General features: G+C 41.6%; 1 protein-coding gene across 3 annotated transcripts in view; it reads left to right on the forward strand.

Annotated features, from left to right (window-relative positions):
* ATP11A (ATPase phospholipid transporting 11A) overlaps nucleotides 1-17,159 on the forward strand; it is a 132,377-nt gene that overhangs the window by 75,359 nt on the left and 39,859 nt on the right. For all 3 annotated transcript variants that reach the window (XM_019746565.2, XM_019746568.2, XM_019746569.2), the window contains exons 6-13: nucleotides 3,987-4,115; nucleotides 6,634-6,737; nucleotides 7,227-7,277; nucleotides 9,722-9,786; nucleotides 10,424-10,505; nucleotides 11,756-11,906; nucleotides 13,019-13,216; nucleotides 15,785-15,958. In XM_019746565.2, coding sequence (XP_019602124.2) covers nucleotides 3,987-4,115; nucleotides 6,634-6,737; nucleotides 7,227-7,277; nucleotides 9,722-9,786; nucleotides 10,424-10,505; nucleotides 11,756-11,906; nucleotides 13,019-13,216; nucleotides 15,785-15,958 — 954 coding nt within the window. The remainder of the gene's footprint in view (nucleotides 1-3,986; nucleotides 4,116-6,633; nucleotides 6,738-7,226; nucleotides 7,278-9,721; nucleotides 9,787-10,423; nucleotides 10,506-11,755; nucleotides 11,907-13,018; nucleotides 13,217-15,784; nucleotides 15,959-17,159) is intronic.

Genomic DNA, 17,159 nt, shown 5'->3' on the forward strand with positions numbered 1-17,159 from the left:
AACTGGTTTAAAACCAAAACCAATTAAAAAACAATAATGTAACTGTTTTATTTTCTTTGGCAAAACAGTTGTCCATCATTGTTTTTCCATTGGGTTGAGGCCCAACCTCCTCTCCCCCAAATATTTCTCACTTCGGGCAAGAGTCTACCACTATCTTTTTTTTCTTTTAATTTTTATTTATTTTTAAAGTTTTCGTACATTTTATTTTTTAGAGCATGTTTAGGTTCACAGCAAAATTGAGCAGAAATTATAGAGATTTCCCATACACCTCCTATTGGCTCCATGCACACGAGCTTCCTCACTGTCAGCACCCCTACCCAGGTTGTTGATGCGATTATACCAACCAGTCAAGACAGGGAAATCGCTACAACTTTCTCTTTTAGAACAAGGCAAAATCATATTAATATAAATTCCACTAGTTGGAAATTTATGGAAATTGGGTCAGAAACCTCACTGAAGGTTGCAATTTCATTTTTTTCCGATGAATTATTGGCATAACTGGTATTTTATTTTGTCTTTAAATGTGTGTTTATTTAAGTGGATTACTTTCATACGTTCTTCACTAGCCATTTAGAAGTACCTATATGTGTACAAACGATAAGTGTGATTTTCACAGTTTATCCCGGAGTAACGTTTATCTGTGAGTCTAGGGATAGAGCCCAACCGCCCTCCTCCTGCCACCTTCTCCTGCCCTTGTCTTCCCACACACACCTCTTCCCCCACGCACCTTCCCTTCTTATCTGGCAGCTTCGCTGTCTCTCCGGGCTGCTTTCTTGGCCAGAAATCGTGGTGGGGCCATCGGGAAGTTGCTATGGGAAGGTCGCCAGCTCTTGTGCGCAGTGAAAGAAAAGTGGGCCTCTGCTTCCAAGCACAGCCCTGAAGCCATGAAAAAGGGGGTAGTCTGAGGATCAGTGGGTATCTCAGGAGAAGGGCAGGGTCCAGGATACCAGGACCCACCAGGAAACCTGATAACATGTTATCACTGTGTGATCCATCTTTATGAACCTAGTTCCAGTTGTTATGTGTATATACACACTATTGTATATATTATTAATTTTTTAAACAACATTTTCTTTGCTTTATAAATTTTACTGTCTAGGTGTTTTAGTAATTCTGAATGAGCTTCCCTTTGGTTAGCCTGGATTGGCAGTATTTTCCTAGTGGTCCTGGGGTCAGGAAGGTGAGGGGCTGGGTGCACGGGCCTCATGGCTGTGGGAATAGCAGTGGGGACCCCATGCACATGTTACCAGGCTGCTTCAGACCCCAGGTCCTAAATGCAGTTTCCTTGAACAACTATATTTCCTTCGCAAAGTCTTCCATACATTTTTTAATTAAATTATTTTTCAATTACAGTTGACATACAATATTAGTTTCAGGTGTACAACGTAGGGATTAGTCATTTATATACCTTGTGAAGTGATCACCCTGATACGTCTAGTACCCACCTGGCACTATACATAGTTATTACAATATTATTGAGTATATTCCTTATGCTGTACTTTACATCCCTATAACTATTTTTATAACTGGCAATTTGTAACTTTTAATCAACATCTCTTTCTTTAAAAATAGACCTAAACAGTGTCTACCAGCAGAAAATTGAATTTTTAATGCATCGATCTCCTGTGGGAGATGTCTGCTCTGTATCCGGCCTCTTCTAACTACAAGAGTCTAACTTGACCATGGGAGACGAGGAAGAAAGATCAGGCTGTCGCTGCAACACTAGGCATGGTCGTTCGTGGCCCCTAATGGCTCATGACTACAGAGGGTGCTGGAGGATGTTAGAAAAGAAACCTTTAATTCGTCCATCTCTAAGATTTTGTAATTTCAAGAATGTCATTACATAAATGGAATTATAGTCTGCAAACTTTTAGGACTGACTTCTTTCACTCAACCTAATTCCCTTGGTTTCACCCGAGTTGTGTGAATCAGTAGCTCCTTCTTTTTATTGCTGAGTCCATGGTGCGGAGTGGACCAGAGTTTGCTTACATCCACCAGCTGGAGGACATTTAGGTATTTTCCAGCTTGGGGCTATTATGGATAAAGCTATAAACATTTGTGTACAGTTTTTTGTGTGAATAAAGTTTCTATTTCCCTAGCATAAAAGCTCAAGAGTTGAATTGCTGGGTCATAGAGTAAATCCATTTTTAGTTTTCAATGGAATTGCCAAACAATTTCCCAGAGTGCTGTACCTTTTTACATTCCTGTCAACAATGTGTGAGAGACCCAGTTTCTCTACATTTTCACTAGCACTTGGTGTTGGCACTGGTTTCTATTTTAGACATTCTGATATCTCAGTGTGGTTCAAATTTGCATTTCTCTAGTGGCTAATTATGTTGATTATTTTTTCATGTGCTTATATGCCACCTGTATATCCTTTTCTGTGAAAAACGCTCTTCGTGTCTTTTACCCATTTTCTAACTGTATTATTTGAGGTTTGTTACTGATGAATTTTGACAGTTCATATATTCTGGAGACTAGTCCTTTTTCAGAAACCCATTAATGGGGTATTCACAAAGCAAAATTTTTCCAATTTATTGATTTTTCCTTTTATAGATTGTGCATTTAGTGTCAAGCTTAAGAATTCTTTGCCTAGCCTTGCAACCCAAAGTTTTTCTCCTAGGTTTCCTTCTAAAAGGTTTATAGTTTTACATTTTACATTTAAGTTCATGATCCATTTTGAATTAATTTTTATATAAGGTGTGAGCTTTAGGTCAAAGTTCCTATTTTGCCTATGACTGCCCAATTGCTCTACTATCATTTGTTGGAAAGGCCATCCTTCCTCCATGTAATTGCTTTTGTACCTTCATCAAAAGTCAGGAAGCATATTTGTGTGGGTCAGTTGCATGGTTCCCTGTTCTGTTCCACTGGTTTCTGGGCCAGTCCTTTGCCAGTACCTGTACAGCCGGATTACTGCAGCCGCATAAGAAGCTTTCAGATCTGCAGAGTGACTCCCCATGTCATTCTTCCAAGATTGTTGTAGCTATTCTAGGGCCTGTACCTTTCTTCATGAATTTTAGAATAAGCCCATCTGTATTTACAAAGATCTTTGCTGGGATTTTGATAGAAATGTCACTAAACCCAAAGGTCTATTTGGAGAAGAACACTCTGATTTTAAGTTCTCAGACACTCAGCTGGAACCATAATGGGGTGTGACAGGGAACCCCACTTGTATAGACAGAAGCATGGTGATGTCCTGATTCCGGGAGGGTCTTGCAAATAGCAGCAAGACCATCCAAGTGATTGGAAGGATTTTGAACCCACTAGCTAGTCACCCTGATTTCTGGAGTTTTGATGGTCATTTAAATACCTTCCAGACACACAGTCCAAAGTCATGACCAGACAAAAAAAAGCCTTTCTGGGAGGTTGTTTAGATGCCTTTTTTGGTGATAATACAAAAACTGTGATGATTACATCTTACTTAAAAATCCATATGATAAACATCCTGTGACTCACTTTTACTTTTTTTTTTACTTTAGTTTTTGCAATGTGATTGCCACTTCTGCTTTATTCTTAGTCATGCTCGAGTCATCTGGATGGTGTCTTGGTTCTGTTGTTTGGCCAGCTCTTAGAACTCCCATACCTGGTTTATAGAACACCTAGTTTTTGTTCAGTGCCTCCGTGCAGTAATAATTTCCACTCAGACAGGTTAATGAGACACTTGAACTCATCCTGCTTGGGCTGAATCAAAGATAATCCTGTTATGGTTGTTTGTCTATGTTTCCATTGCAAAATATTCAATCATAAAGCACTTTGATGCTTCCCGGATATAAAATTGGTACATTGAAACCTCACCTGGTCTGTCCTCTGTTTGGGCGGAATGCCTGGGAAATGACCTTTCTCTAGAGTCTTATTTACGTCCATATATCCTCCTGTTAATAAATGCCATAATGATATATGTCATTATTGACTGATACTTTAGGCAAAGAAAACGCCACTACACAGAGGAAGTGTTCAGGTAATGGCATTGTCTGTCTGTCCTGCAGGTTGGGGACATCGTCATGGTCAAGGAGGATGAGACCTTCCCCTGTGACTTGATCTTCCTCTCCAGCAGCCATGGAGATGGGACCTGCCACGTGACAACTGCCAGCTTAGATGGAGAATCGAGTCACAAAGTAATATGCCTTTTAGTGGAGACCCCGTACAGGGCCTTACTTTCCATCCCCATCTGTGCTTGGGAGGCCAGAAACTATACCATGTTTGGAAGCTCAGTATTTTCAGTGACTACAGTAAAAAACCCAGGGCGTTGTGCCAGCCAAATTGTTTTTTGACTTTTGCTTCTTTCTCCTTATTTTTTCCTTTTCTCTTCCCACTATCAGTGTCTGTAACAAACTATCATCTCAGGTTAACAGAAATAACTTCATGTTGTTTATTTAGTTGTGTCATTTAGCAGAGGTACCAAATTAAGGATATAATGTATAGATTGTTAGAATTTTGAAAGTTTTCATTTTACTAGTCAAAATTAGTGTCTTTACTACCCTGGAATTATGTGAAAAGTCACACATGAGTCTGGATTTTTCCTCGCTGTTACTTCAATGAGTGTCTTTTTGTTAAAATATCTTAGTATCTGAAATTATAATTAATTTCTGACATTCAGTATGGAATTCTGTACTGGTAGCTCATGCTACAAAATTTTAATTAACAATCATGAAAGAATAGACTATATCACTATTAATTTTAAGGATTTCATTATTTAAAAAAGCTAAAGCTTCTAAGGAGTTTCTAAAAGTGAGCATGACTCAAATTTACCATTTCTAAGGCATTAGCTCACAAAACTGCAACTCTAAAACAGTGCTTTAGCAATACCTATGACTGTAGACAATTTCTAGGATGGAAAGAGAAATTTTCTTTGCAAAAACACTACCAGATATGTTAATCTTTTATGGATAATTCATGATATCATTGTATAAATCCCTGTGGGATTTTTTTTGGGGGGAGTTATTTACTTTCACAATTTCTATGTAGCATATCCCAAGAGAGGTAACGTTCTGGCACAAAATCAATTATAAGCACCAGTAATTCTGGGAATGGAAATCCTTGGTTTGGTTGTCACGTGTTCACTGTAACCTGCTGCTGGTCTCTGGAGTGTGGGGAGGTTATATTCCCATCTTTCCTGACAATAAACATCTCTAAATCTCTTATCTTTCTCACTAATAATCAAGTGTTGGACAAATCAAATGTATAATAAATCAAAATAAATAGAGCCATGTATACCCTCGCTGTTGGTGGTGGGCTGCCCTCTGAACCCCTTCCCACAGGAGGGATGTTGCAGCTCAACCATGTCCCTACATCACTAGTGAACATATATTCCAGGCCTCCAGGTGTATCACCGTTTTCAGGGTGAAAGTGTATGGCAGTCACCCTGGTCCAGAACTGGCAGATATTGGGATCCATGTTCCACTTCAGCCCTTTGTGTGTGGTGCTCAGCATCTCAAATGTGTGCCCTCTGACGGCATTTCTGTGCTTTTGGTGTGGTTTAGGGGCTGGACTGATCTGAGCTCTGTCCTCAAACGCAGAGTGGGGGAGTTGGACTCCTGCACTGGTCATGTTCACTGCTCTGCTTGTGTGACCTTGGGCAGGCACTGACCCCTCTGAAGTTTTCACATTCCTAAAATGGGGGCAAGCCTGTCTTCCAGGAACTCCTGTGAGGGTATAGTTAGAAAATTCCCCAAAGTGCTCGATGTACAATAATGCCTCCTGAAATGTTATAAATGCTGCTGCTGCTGCTGTTGCTACCCTGATTATATCTCGTATTTGTTTTGATTTATTACACACTTTGTCCAACACTTGATTATTAGACAGAAAGATTAGAGGAGATTTAGAGATGTGTTCTCCTTCACCCGGTCCTCATGCGTGAGTGTTTTTTTCCTCTCTCCTCCTCCCAAGACGAGCTGGCCTGTTCATGCTTATCCCTACTACCTGGGCCAGTGTTCTCCAAACAGGGTCCCAGCCAGCGCCATGACCTAGGCTCAATGTAGAAATGCAATTCTCGAGCCCCACCTCCGAACTAGAGCCTCAGAAACTCGGGGCTGGAGCCTGAGAATTGCATTTCTAACATGATCCCGGGTGGGGCCCAGGAGTCAGTTACAAGCCCTCCTGGGGGTTCTGATGAACATTAAGGTTTGAGGGGCCTTGGTTCAGCTGAAGTGAGTGCCTATGCAGAAAGCTCATATACCCCAAACAGTATCCTCCGAGGGCAGTTCCGATGCTGATGACAACTCTCTGTAAGCAGTAGGGCATTGTATAAACAAAAAGGAATATTTTAGCTCCTAAAAATTTGTTCCCTTAATTGATAGTCATCACCGTGACAGGTAAGTCTGACTGTCCAGTTTTGAAGAAGAATTCCCAGCATTGCAGTTAGTTTTGAGTTGCGAACACTAGGTGAGAATGGGAAAACTTTCTGGCACCTAGTAGGTATAGGAATAACAGTCATTATCTATAATTCTATCACTTTTTAACATTTGCAATCTCTTTATTATACCACTTCTCTCATATGCTAACCAGGCTTTGTAATTGGACTTACTTAGATGCACAAAAAATTTGATGCTGTTGCTGCCCTAGGCTTGGAGGTACCAGCTGTTAGATTTGTGTTGCTCATTTTGTTGTGAATTCATGTATCCTGTCAATCTGTAGACACATTATGCAGTTCAAGACACAAAGGGATTTCATACTGAAGAGGATATAGATGGCCTGCATGCCACCATTGAGTGCGAACAGCCCCAGCCCGACCTCTACAAGTAAGCTGGATTGGTGTCCCCTACACATTGTTCTCGCTCTCCACCCCAAATAGTCTCGCACCATGATTGTTTGGAAGAAAATGTACATCACTGCTTAAAAGTTAGACTGAGTTAAATATGTTACTTAACCTATTTTCACAGTCCAGCAACGTTTAGTTCTGTAGCTATCTATACAAACTTTTGAAGTGGCTTAATGGAACTAAATTTGTTGAAGGAAAAATCGTTTTCTGTATTGTGAGGAAGTGATTTTAAGGAAAATCATTTTAAGTCATGGGCTACTAAGAACAGAAAGCACAAGAAGAAAAGGGGAGGACGGTAGAGTGGCTTAGCCACACACCGATGTACTTTTGAGTAAAGAATCCCAGGTCGTGGGTGCACATTTTCTTATTTCTTAGAAACAGGAAGGCGGGGTATAGGACAGGGCACTTCCGGTCTGCCTCTCCCACCCATGCTGCTGCCGTGTCAGTAACCTGACATTTCTATTGCCAGGTTTGTTGGCCGCATAAATGTTTACAACGATCAGAATGACCCCGCGGTGAGGTGAGCCGCCGTGCTTCTTCTAAACAACTTTGGGGGATTGTCATTTCTTTGTTATTAAATTAAAAGTGATTTTTTTTCTTTCTTTTTTTTTACTGATAAGAGTTTTTCATTGTTCTTGTTCTGTTGGGCTGTGTAAGTAGAATTCAGCTTTCCCAGAGGTCCAGTATCTAGTGTTTTCTGGTTTCTCTTGTGTGTACAGCTGTAAATGTTAACAAACTAATGAAGCTCTCGCAAGATTTTACTGAGGGTCTTCTCACACCAGAGAAAGATCAGGAGCCCATCAAACAATTCCAAGGCAAAGGAAGAGGGTGTGGTTTCCCCCATTAGAGATACACTTTCATAATTTATAGACTAGTATGTGTTCAACTATGAAGTTGGAAGATTTCTGACTTGGAGGCCATTTTATTAGCATGTATGAATCTACTCGTAATCATTACTGGGACACACTTTTGGCTCTAGATTTCATCTAGACTTAGGTAAGCCTCCTGAAACGATTTGTTTTAAGGAAACAATTTGTGCATTTCTTAGCATGATTTTATCATTATCCATCAGCTGGTTAGTAGGTGCTTTTCAGAATTTATGGAGGCATTGCCATGGTCTTTCCTAAATACATATTAGTCTACAGGTAATTTGTAATTACTTTGGAGAAATAACCTGTATTTCTGTGTCTTATGAGAATTAGTGTTTGAACGAGTAAGTAGATTTAGATTGATTCATATTGCTGATGGGATGAATCTGAAAAAGGAAACACTGCAGACTTTTCAGCTTTATATTTCGATGAAGTTTAATGCTGAGCAGCTTGAGAAGATAACTACTAATATACTTTGTATTTTGATAGCAATTCTAGTTTCACTTTTTAAGTATTTATACTATTCAGCACACTTTCAGTATTTTGGCAGTTAAAGATGTTTATAAATCTATGGTGTGGACAGTTATGAATTATATATCCAAGTTCTTAATCCATTGAGGGTCATATTTCTTCATCCTCTTGTCCAAACTAGAAGCAAAGTACTTTTTTAAGTAAATTATTTTTAGACTGCCCAGAGCCACTTTTTAAAGTGGCCATTTGTTTTCATAAGCACATTCAACATAAATTATGGTAAGAGTGTTGCTCATAGAGGCTGACAGTACTTATACACAACCAGACAGCCAGTGTGCAGGCCCGGTAGCTCTGTCTTTCATGGTTGTCAGGCTGAGGAATGAGTGTGGAGACAGACCATTGGATGGCCCTGGGCAGACACGTCAGGTCAGGTGTGACCTGGGCAACTCTCCACTCTGAGCAGCCCCTTCTTTCTCGTCTTCTGCTGAGCACAGTCCTGAGCTATATCAGCTAAATGTACTGAACACATTCTAAGTTTCTAGCGTTCAGTAGGTTCTCAACTTCCTATGGTAAAAGGAAGGTAAATATACTAATGAAGGAAAAAAGCAAACTTCAGTAAACATTATCAACTCTTTTCCTTTCCCTTCCAAGGGAAATCATTAGAATGCTGACAATAGCAAAATGTGTACAGTTGAATTCTGCTTCTCATTTCTCTTTTACTCTTGAGAAATGAGAAGAAATTATGACCTCATCAGCAAAGGGAACCACTAGAATATGAACCCCTAGGCAGAGATTTTTGTCTGTTGCTCACTAGTAGTGAGTGTTAAGTGAGTGTTTAGGGCAGTGTTTGTTCTTACATGAATGATTTAGAAATTCCTCGGTTGTCGCCTGTTTCCCCTCAAAATAGCAATGCATGGATTGTTTCAGATTTATAGGCCGCCTGCATTCAGATGGCCTTTGTGGACTTGACTGCCAGTGTTTATAAATGCATACAGAGTATCCCAGCCTTCATCTTTAAAGTATGACTATATTACATGAGATGCCCTGGGTCTCCTTGAGGATGTGGTAGAAACAGCTGAAGCCACATGTGTCAAAGACACCACTCTTTCAATTTTCCAGAACATTTGGGGGTCCTCCAGTCCAGCAGTCCTCAAACTTGAGGCCAGTGTGGAGCGGGTTTCTGGTTTATCTGTCATCGTGACACTTCTGACAAGTTACCAGGTGCTGTTGATGATACTGTTCAGAGACCCCACTTGTCAGCCCACCACCCTCACAAGAGATCACTAGTAGAATGTTATTAAAACCTTCAGATCTGGCTCAGTAGGTCTGGGGTGGGGCGTGGAACCTGTATTCCTAACAGGTGCTGCCCCGGGATAGCAGGTGCTCGCAAACCTGGAACTCTGCAGAGTTCTTCCAGCAGAGCAGGTTATGCTCCCACAGGCAAAGACTACACATCTTTACCTGGACCCAGGATAAATTTTCTAATCTAAATATAAGCAAATGTACGTTTAGATGATTTCCTCTTAAAATGAAGTTTCTTAGGCAAATGACTTGATTTCGCCTTGTGGTATGCCTCCCCCTGATTTCTCCATTGCCCTGTTTCTGGTCATTTTTACCTTTGCAGGCCATTAGGATCGGAAAACTTGCTTCTTAGAGGAGCCACGCTAAAGAACACCGAGAAAATCTTCGGTAAATGTTTTAACCAGTAAATTATTTTAAAATCGCCTTAAAATTAAGGGTGCATTAAGTAGTTAAAATCCACAGTGGTACCATGAAAGCACCTCTTGTGCTTTGAGGTACTGTGGACTTCATGGCAGAGGTAATTCTGCCTAAGAAAAACAGTATTGATGTATAACCACAATCCATTCAAGCAATGGCATCTGAGGATATTGCTTGCATATTAAGTACCTATAAAGTTAATCCATGGAAGAATTCACACAGTATATTTTGTAGCAAATTTCATTTAGAGGGTGTATTTCTTTGCTAGTGTCTCCCTTCTGGGGATGGGTTATCTTTGATGTTTTAATTAAAACGAGACAACTTAAAAATATACAAATGTGTCCTATTGTTGGAAAACCCAACTTATTAAAATCTGAACTTTAGAAAAAGTACAGATTGTTCTCTATGCAGGAAATAAAAAAGAATTTCTTTAGTCTAAAGAATCCTGTTGTGTAGCTCTTTATGAACAGCTAGCTAGCCTAGTGAAATGAAAAATATGATTTGTTTTATTGAAAATTCCATTTTCACCATAGCTGTGTGTTATTTACTATGCAAAGGCAAAATACAATTGTGTTATTGTTCTGACATTTAATCTTCTACTTTATAGGTGTTGCTATTTACACGGGCATGGAAACCAAGATGGCATTAAATTATCAATCAAAATCCCAGAAACGATCTGCTGTAGAAAAGTAAGGTTCAGTCCCCCATTTTTTGAAGAGTGTAGAAAAATCTGTGACTTAAAACTATCACAAACCACTCTAGATATGAAAACATTTTCCTCTTGGCCTTATTAACAGTTTCTTCATGGTGTCTAGATAGACAGTAGAGCTGGTTATTTAGATCGACTCCTACCTTCTGAGGATGTTAATGGCCACACATCTTCAGCCCACTTCCGAAGCTCCCTCCTATGGACACCCCAAAGTCCTGCTTCCAAGTCATTTGCAGATGCCCAGCAGCTCCTCAGAGCATTTCTTGAAAAGGTCAAAATAGGGTCACTCTGAACTTTGGGTGTTGAATACCATGTGTTTTACTAAGGAAAGCATTAGCAGAGAGCACAGAATCTCCCTTTTATTAAACAGTAAAATCCTTATAATAACAAGTCAAGGAGAGAGTTGAATTTGTAAGAAAACGTGGCCTGGAATTTTCTCATCTTTGCCTCTTGTTAAAGTGTATCCTTGACTCAAAGTGGCCACTGAGCGGTTACAAATTATTTCACAAAGAGTTATGTTCTACTTAGAAATTTGGGGGAAGACTGTTAAGGTGTCTTTTGCCTGCTCTTCGTAAGTTGATCTCGAAATGTGATCTTGGGTCACTGTCCATCTATGGCTGCATCAAATATGAAAATGGAGATTCGGCTCTTTATAAGCAAGAATGCTTTGTTTCCAGATGCCTACATTGGCAAATAGTTTTCATAGACAGGTATTAGAAAATCACCCCTTTACAAAATACACTAAGATATTGGCTAAGGATTCAACATTATTCTTATACAGAGGACATTTTCTTTAGTGTTAACTTCCCTCCCTCCCTCTTTCCTTCATGTGGCGGTAATCTCTAAATTTGGAACTCATTGGTTGATGCTTAATACTAGAAGAAATTGATTTCTGGATGTTCCTTAAACGATAGACTCCTAGACCATGCAGAAACCCATGTCAGCAATGTTGTTGTGTAGAGTTCTCTCCTGTTTACAAAACTTTCCCTTTACTTAGCTCTTTCCCTTGTGGCCTCTAGAATCACACACCAGTGACCACAGAGTGGACTAAGATAGAAATGAGCTTGCAGTTTCACTGTGTCCATGGATTGGAGGGGTGGGTCTTTAAATGTCTTTGCTGTGCGATTCCTAACCTGCTTCTTCGCAATGTGTTCAGCTTGACACATGAGGCACAGTTCTAGATTCTTCAGGAAGCAATAACTAAGTAACCATCGCTGTCTTGTGTTTTAGATCCATGAATGTATTCCTCATTGTGTACCTCTGCATTCTAATCAGTAAAGCACTGATAAATACAGTCCTGAAATATGTGTGGCAGAGTGAACCATTCCGAGATGAGCCGTGGTATAACCAGAAAACCGAATCAGAAAGACAGAGGAACCTGGTATGGAAAGTGATTCCCTTTGCAGTGATCACAAATGCCCCGGAGGCCATTGTTGTGAAAATGGGGTACAAGAACATGATGAAGTTGTGATTGATTAAATTTTTGTAATAATGTATTCATTGACATTGAAAGTATCAGTTGCCTCTCTAGCTGTATATAGTGGTTGCTCTTGCCTTCTTTGTGTGTTTGAATATAGAAGTCTGGAAAGATATTGGTTCCCATAGTAACTTTAGAAGGATACCCCTTAAATGCTTTGGTGTTTCCAAAACCCAGTGCAGTGTCCCATATTTAGAGGATGCTTGGTGAAGCTCATTAATGATTGTGAGATAAATGGTACTTGCCTATGGTAAGTATAAGAAAAAAACAAAAACAGAATTTCGATAATATGGAAATTAGGGTAAGAATTGGTTTCATTTTTCCTTAAGGGGATTCCCATTCAGTTGGCCATGTTTATCAAAAGTATTTCCCCCAACCAGTGTATTATTAATAAAATAATTTCATTGAATCTCCTCTACTTAAAACAGTTTTCTCTAACTGGGCCCAGAGTCCAGACCTGTGCCAGGTGCAAACCCACTCCCATGTTCACTCAGTACAGCGTGAGGCTTTGTGCAAATCCAGACTAGGGTCCCTGCTTCTTTCCTCTGTTCAGTTGGGCCTCCCATAAAACTAAATGGCTTGAAGATAAGGACAGATCTACACAAAAAAGTCATTTGTAACAGACTGATATTTTTGGTATCTATTGATTATTACCAAGTCAGTTGGTCATTTGTCAGAGTCTCAAAGGAAACTTGGAATACTCAAAATGTAAAGTTTCCTGCTGGCCTACACTTGGGGAGGTCTCCTGTCTCCTGACAGTGTGCCTGTCTAACAGGTGACTTAATCCTTACCCCCTGCAGAGCAGACATGCTGGCCTGCTCCCAGCGTAAGGCCCATCACAGCACTAAAATCAGGTGACAGACGAGTAACCCATGGCTGCTACCACCCCCAAATAAGCCTTATGTTTGGATTTGAAATACTTGTATTTCACAATTGCACTTGTGTATTTGTGCCTAAGTTTTAAATGGTTCTGGTGTTGGTGCGTGGGTGCAGGAAATAATGCAGTGTTCTCTCAGTTTCTCAGGGCGTTCACAGACTTCCTGGCCTTCATGGTTTTGTTCAATTACATCATCCCTGTGTCCATGTATGTCACCGTGGAGATGCAGAAGTTCCTCGGCTCATATTTCATCACCTGGGATGAAGAAATGTTTGACGAGGAAATGGGCGAAGGGCCTCTGGTTAACACCTCGGATTTAAACGAAGAGTTAGGACAGGTCAGTGTGTCTCCTGAATTGTCTTTCATAATCCGTTGACAGTTGAGTCCCTCCATTTTATGTTCCCAGGTATCTCGATTCTAAATGATTTGTATCATGCAGGCAAATCATCCAGATGGGGAAATGACAACTTTTCCATTTTAATTCATGCACAGAGATATAACCTATAACTGGTGAAAGATAACAACAGTCCTTTTTTTTCTTTTTTAACTTTATTTGTATGACAGTTGGTAATACTTTTATATTTACAAGTTTTGCAAAACTAATTACGTCGACGGGTTGGTATAAGCTCATCCATGGCCTAAGTGGTACTCATTCTGGGTTTTAATACTGTGAATCGGGGCGAAGGGGTGAAAGTGAGCTAACATTTATTGAGTATCTACTACATAGGCATCGCACTTGGCTTTGATGCCTGATTCCTTCTCAGTTCTCACAGAGAGGCAGTTATCCCCCTTATAAAGATGAGCAAAGTGAGACCTCAGGGAGTTTAATAGCTTGCTGTATTATGGAGTTCAAAATACCTACATTGAAATCCTCCTGCTCCACAACTGCATGGCCTGGGGCAGGTGGGCTGAGCTCTCTGCACCTTTAGCTTCTCAGTCTGTAAAATGGGCATAATAATAAGATAATGGAAATGAGGCACCCACCATAGTATATAATGGAACTGCCTGGGGAGGGGGAGTCGCTGCCACCCAGACCACCTGGCTGAAGGACAGAACCCCCGCTCACCCTTGTCTTCCTGGCCCCAAACTCAGCTAAGGAGAGGCCTGGCCCCCTGACCTTGCCCCGTGATCTTGCCTTGATTCTCTGGCCTTTAGTGGGGCCCTTCCCACTACTCCCAGTCTTACCCTTTTCCAGCTTTTATGTTGCGGGAAAGGGCATTTGGTATCCACGGAGTTATTCTTTTTTTAGCAGGAAGAAATTTTGAGGAGTATTTTTGCAAACAGCTGTTTTAGACTAGTAGCTGAAATCTGCTCCCTTATGGTCCTAAAACAGCAGTCTGTAAATAGGTGGTTATACTCATATTGCTTTTGTCTCCTTGGGTCAAAGATATTTGTTACTAAAAGATAATATGTTGCTTGCTGCTGAGTTTGACTTTCAATGCATTCCTCTAGGAATACTGTCTCTGTCAGCAGTGTACAAATCATAGTTTGGTTGCTCAGTACTGGAATATTTTTACCTCTGTGGATTTCATATCCTTTGCAATAATACACAGTATATTTTGTGTATTCCTGAGAAATTCGTGGAGGAAAGAATTTTTTTCTGTAACAAGAAAAATGTAGAGTGATAGTCAGTGCAGCAAATTATTCTTACTCAGAGTAAATCTAAGAGTGACTTTATAACACAGGAGCTCCAAAGATCTGTGGAAAGCCTTGTTTTAGGGGAGGAGACATTGTGACATATTCATTATTATTGTGGATCCTCACTTTGAAAAAAGTCGGGTGTCGTTTACTTCAAACAACATATCACGGATGCAGATTTTATTCATGTTGCTGATTTCCCAGACCATGAGGAGAGGCTCAGCAGAGTTTTGGGCAAGTGTTTTTGGATGGCAGCTTGTTTAAAAAAAAATTCATAGGGCACTACTTTCTACTTATAATTTACTTGTTAGACCCCAGCACACATGGAAAGGCATTTTCTGCTGTGGGATTTATGACAAAAAAGACATTTTGCTGAGAGGCCTAAGTGAAAAGGCACACTGAAAAACAAGTAGCTGGTTTTAGGAGAGGTCTTTTCTGCTTCCTACACTTCAGTACTGTATTATCCTGTTAAACTCTGCTTCCTTTCTGTCTCCTGGAGTTTTGTATTAGAGGTGCTGAGCCTGGACGGGCACACTGGGCCCCCAACACCCTCGCCCCTCAGGCCCCCGGGTGTCTGACAGCGGGAGATACATGCTCTCCCAACCACCTCCCCACCGTGTGGCACAGGTTCCAGAATCCCCCACTTTCTTTCAGTTATCCATGAGGAATATGTAACCTAAGTTTATTTAAATTTAGGGTTTAACATTAGATGTAGTTTTTACACTTTTCACAGTTTTCTATCTGAAATTTGTTTTGTTCTTTTGTTTGGATTTTAGCTTCAAAATCTTAAATGGTATTGTGATTTTTGACCTCCCAGACCTTTAGAATAAGTTTATCCTATCTATAGCCTTGATTCTTTGTTACATAAGAATTAGGTCTATTCCCACCCCCAGGGCTCCACCCAGCTTTTCCATCCATGGGGAGGTAACTGAGACACTGTGTTCTTTGTGCTTCGCATCCAGAGAAAAGTAAAACCACCATTTTTCTGATGCGAGCAAAGGCCTCCTCTCCACCCCCTGAGTCAGGCTCTGTGAGCCACTCAAAAGCGGGGGGGAGGATGGATCATCCAGCACGCATATAGCTCAGCCTAGCAAACGAGTATGTTTGGGGTAAGTAAGACCTCTAGAAGTCCATCTCATGGGGAAAACATTCATGCTAGGAAACACGGCTGCCCTGGGGTCTGAGGCAGTGAGCTGCTCCTTCTCCCTCTCTGAGAAGGCTGAGTGAGTTCCTGGCCAGACCACCCAGCCCAGTCTTGTGTCCACAGGTGGAGTACATCTTCACAGACAAGACTGGCACCCTCACGGAGAACAACATGGAGTTCAAGGAGTGCTGCATCGAGGGCCACGTCTACGTGCCGCATGTCATCTGCAATGGGCAGGTCCTCCCTGGTGCTTCCGGCATCGACATGATTGACTCTTCCCCGGGCGTCAGTGGGAGGGTAGGTGGCTGCTCTCCCAGCAGGTGTTTTCCCTTCAGGGGCCATCACCGCCACACTGTGTGAGGGTCCCAGTTCACAAGATAGCCTAGTGTCATCTCTTGTTCTGGGATCCAGGGAAAAGACACACATTTTCTAGAGACTGGAGTAAGAAGAATGGTGAGATGCCACCATTTCCCACCGGTAAATCTGGCCAGTCACATCGAGTTCGGAACAGCTTTAAAAATGCGGACAAGTGAGGCAAACGGTGGGCTGTGAGCAAAGTGAACTGCATGTGCAATGGCTCACACACGTGTGAGCACATACAGAGACACGTGCCCCACACATTCCCATGTGCACACATAGATGTACCCCATGCATACATGCCCTCTTGTGTGTGCACACATACAGACACACATACACTGCACGCACACGCGTACACATGGACACACACACACGTGGGTGCACACACACACGGAGCACTGTGACTCCAAATCTCAGCGTCTCCAGGAGGGGACCGTGAGTCTCGTCAGTGGTCAGCCAGGAGACCATTCCAGAATGCTTGGTGGCTGCAGAGCCCTGTGTGGAGTCGCCTAGGGCACCAAGGGTAGGTTGCCTTAGTGGACTGTGTGGTGACAGCCTTTTGGGACCCAGTACACCGTATCTCCAGCTACGTTTACTTCAGGTCATTTTGATACAAAAACTGTTTCACCCCCATCTCAGAGGGCAGGGGCAGGTGGTCAGTGGCCTTTCGGAGGCATTCCACAGACATTGCACCCTCCTGCCACTTGCTGGAACTCTCTCCACTTGGCACATGTGATGCCATTCTGGCCCTGCTTGCCCCCCTTAGGCACAGGGGCATCCCAGGACCCCTGGGAAATCCTTCTGGAATCCCGAGGGAATCCAGGCTCCCAGAGGCCCTGCAGTACTGCCTCAGCTGGTCTGAGGTCAGTACCCCTGGGTTCTCCTCTTGTGACCTTGAACCCCTTGCCTCACCTCCCTAAACATTCATTTCCTTTCCGTCTTCATAGCCCAGTGGTCTTGATCGCAATTACTGCAGAAGTGCTCAAGAATGAACCAAAGCCACAGTTACGCTCTACCTCCTGACCACCGAAGGCAAAACTAAAACTTCCTAACCCTTAAAAGCTGCATGTCCTGCTTTATTGTTTGTTTATTGTCTTCTGTTTATTTTCCTTCTACTTTAAGCTGCTATTCCATAGATGTG

This window comes from Rhinolophus sinicus, linkage group LG04 (genome assembly GCF_036562045.2).
Source record: "Rhinolophus sinicus isolate RSC01 linkage group LG04, ASM3656204v1, whole genome shotgun sequence".
In the NCBI taxonomy this organism is placed as follows: Eukaryota; Metazoa; Chordata; class Mammalia; order Chiroptera; family Rhinolophidae; genus Rhinolophus; species Rhinolophus sinicus.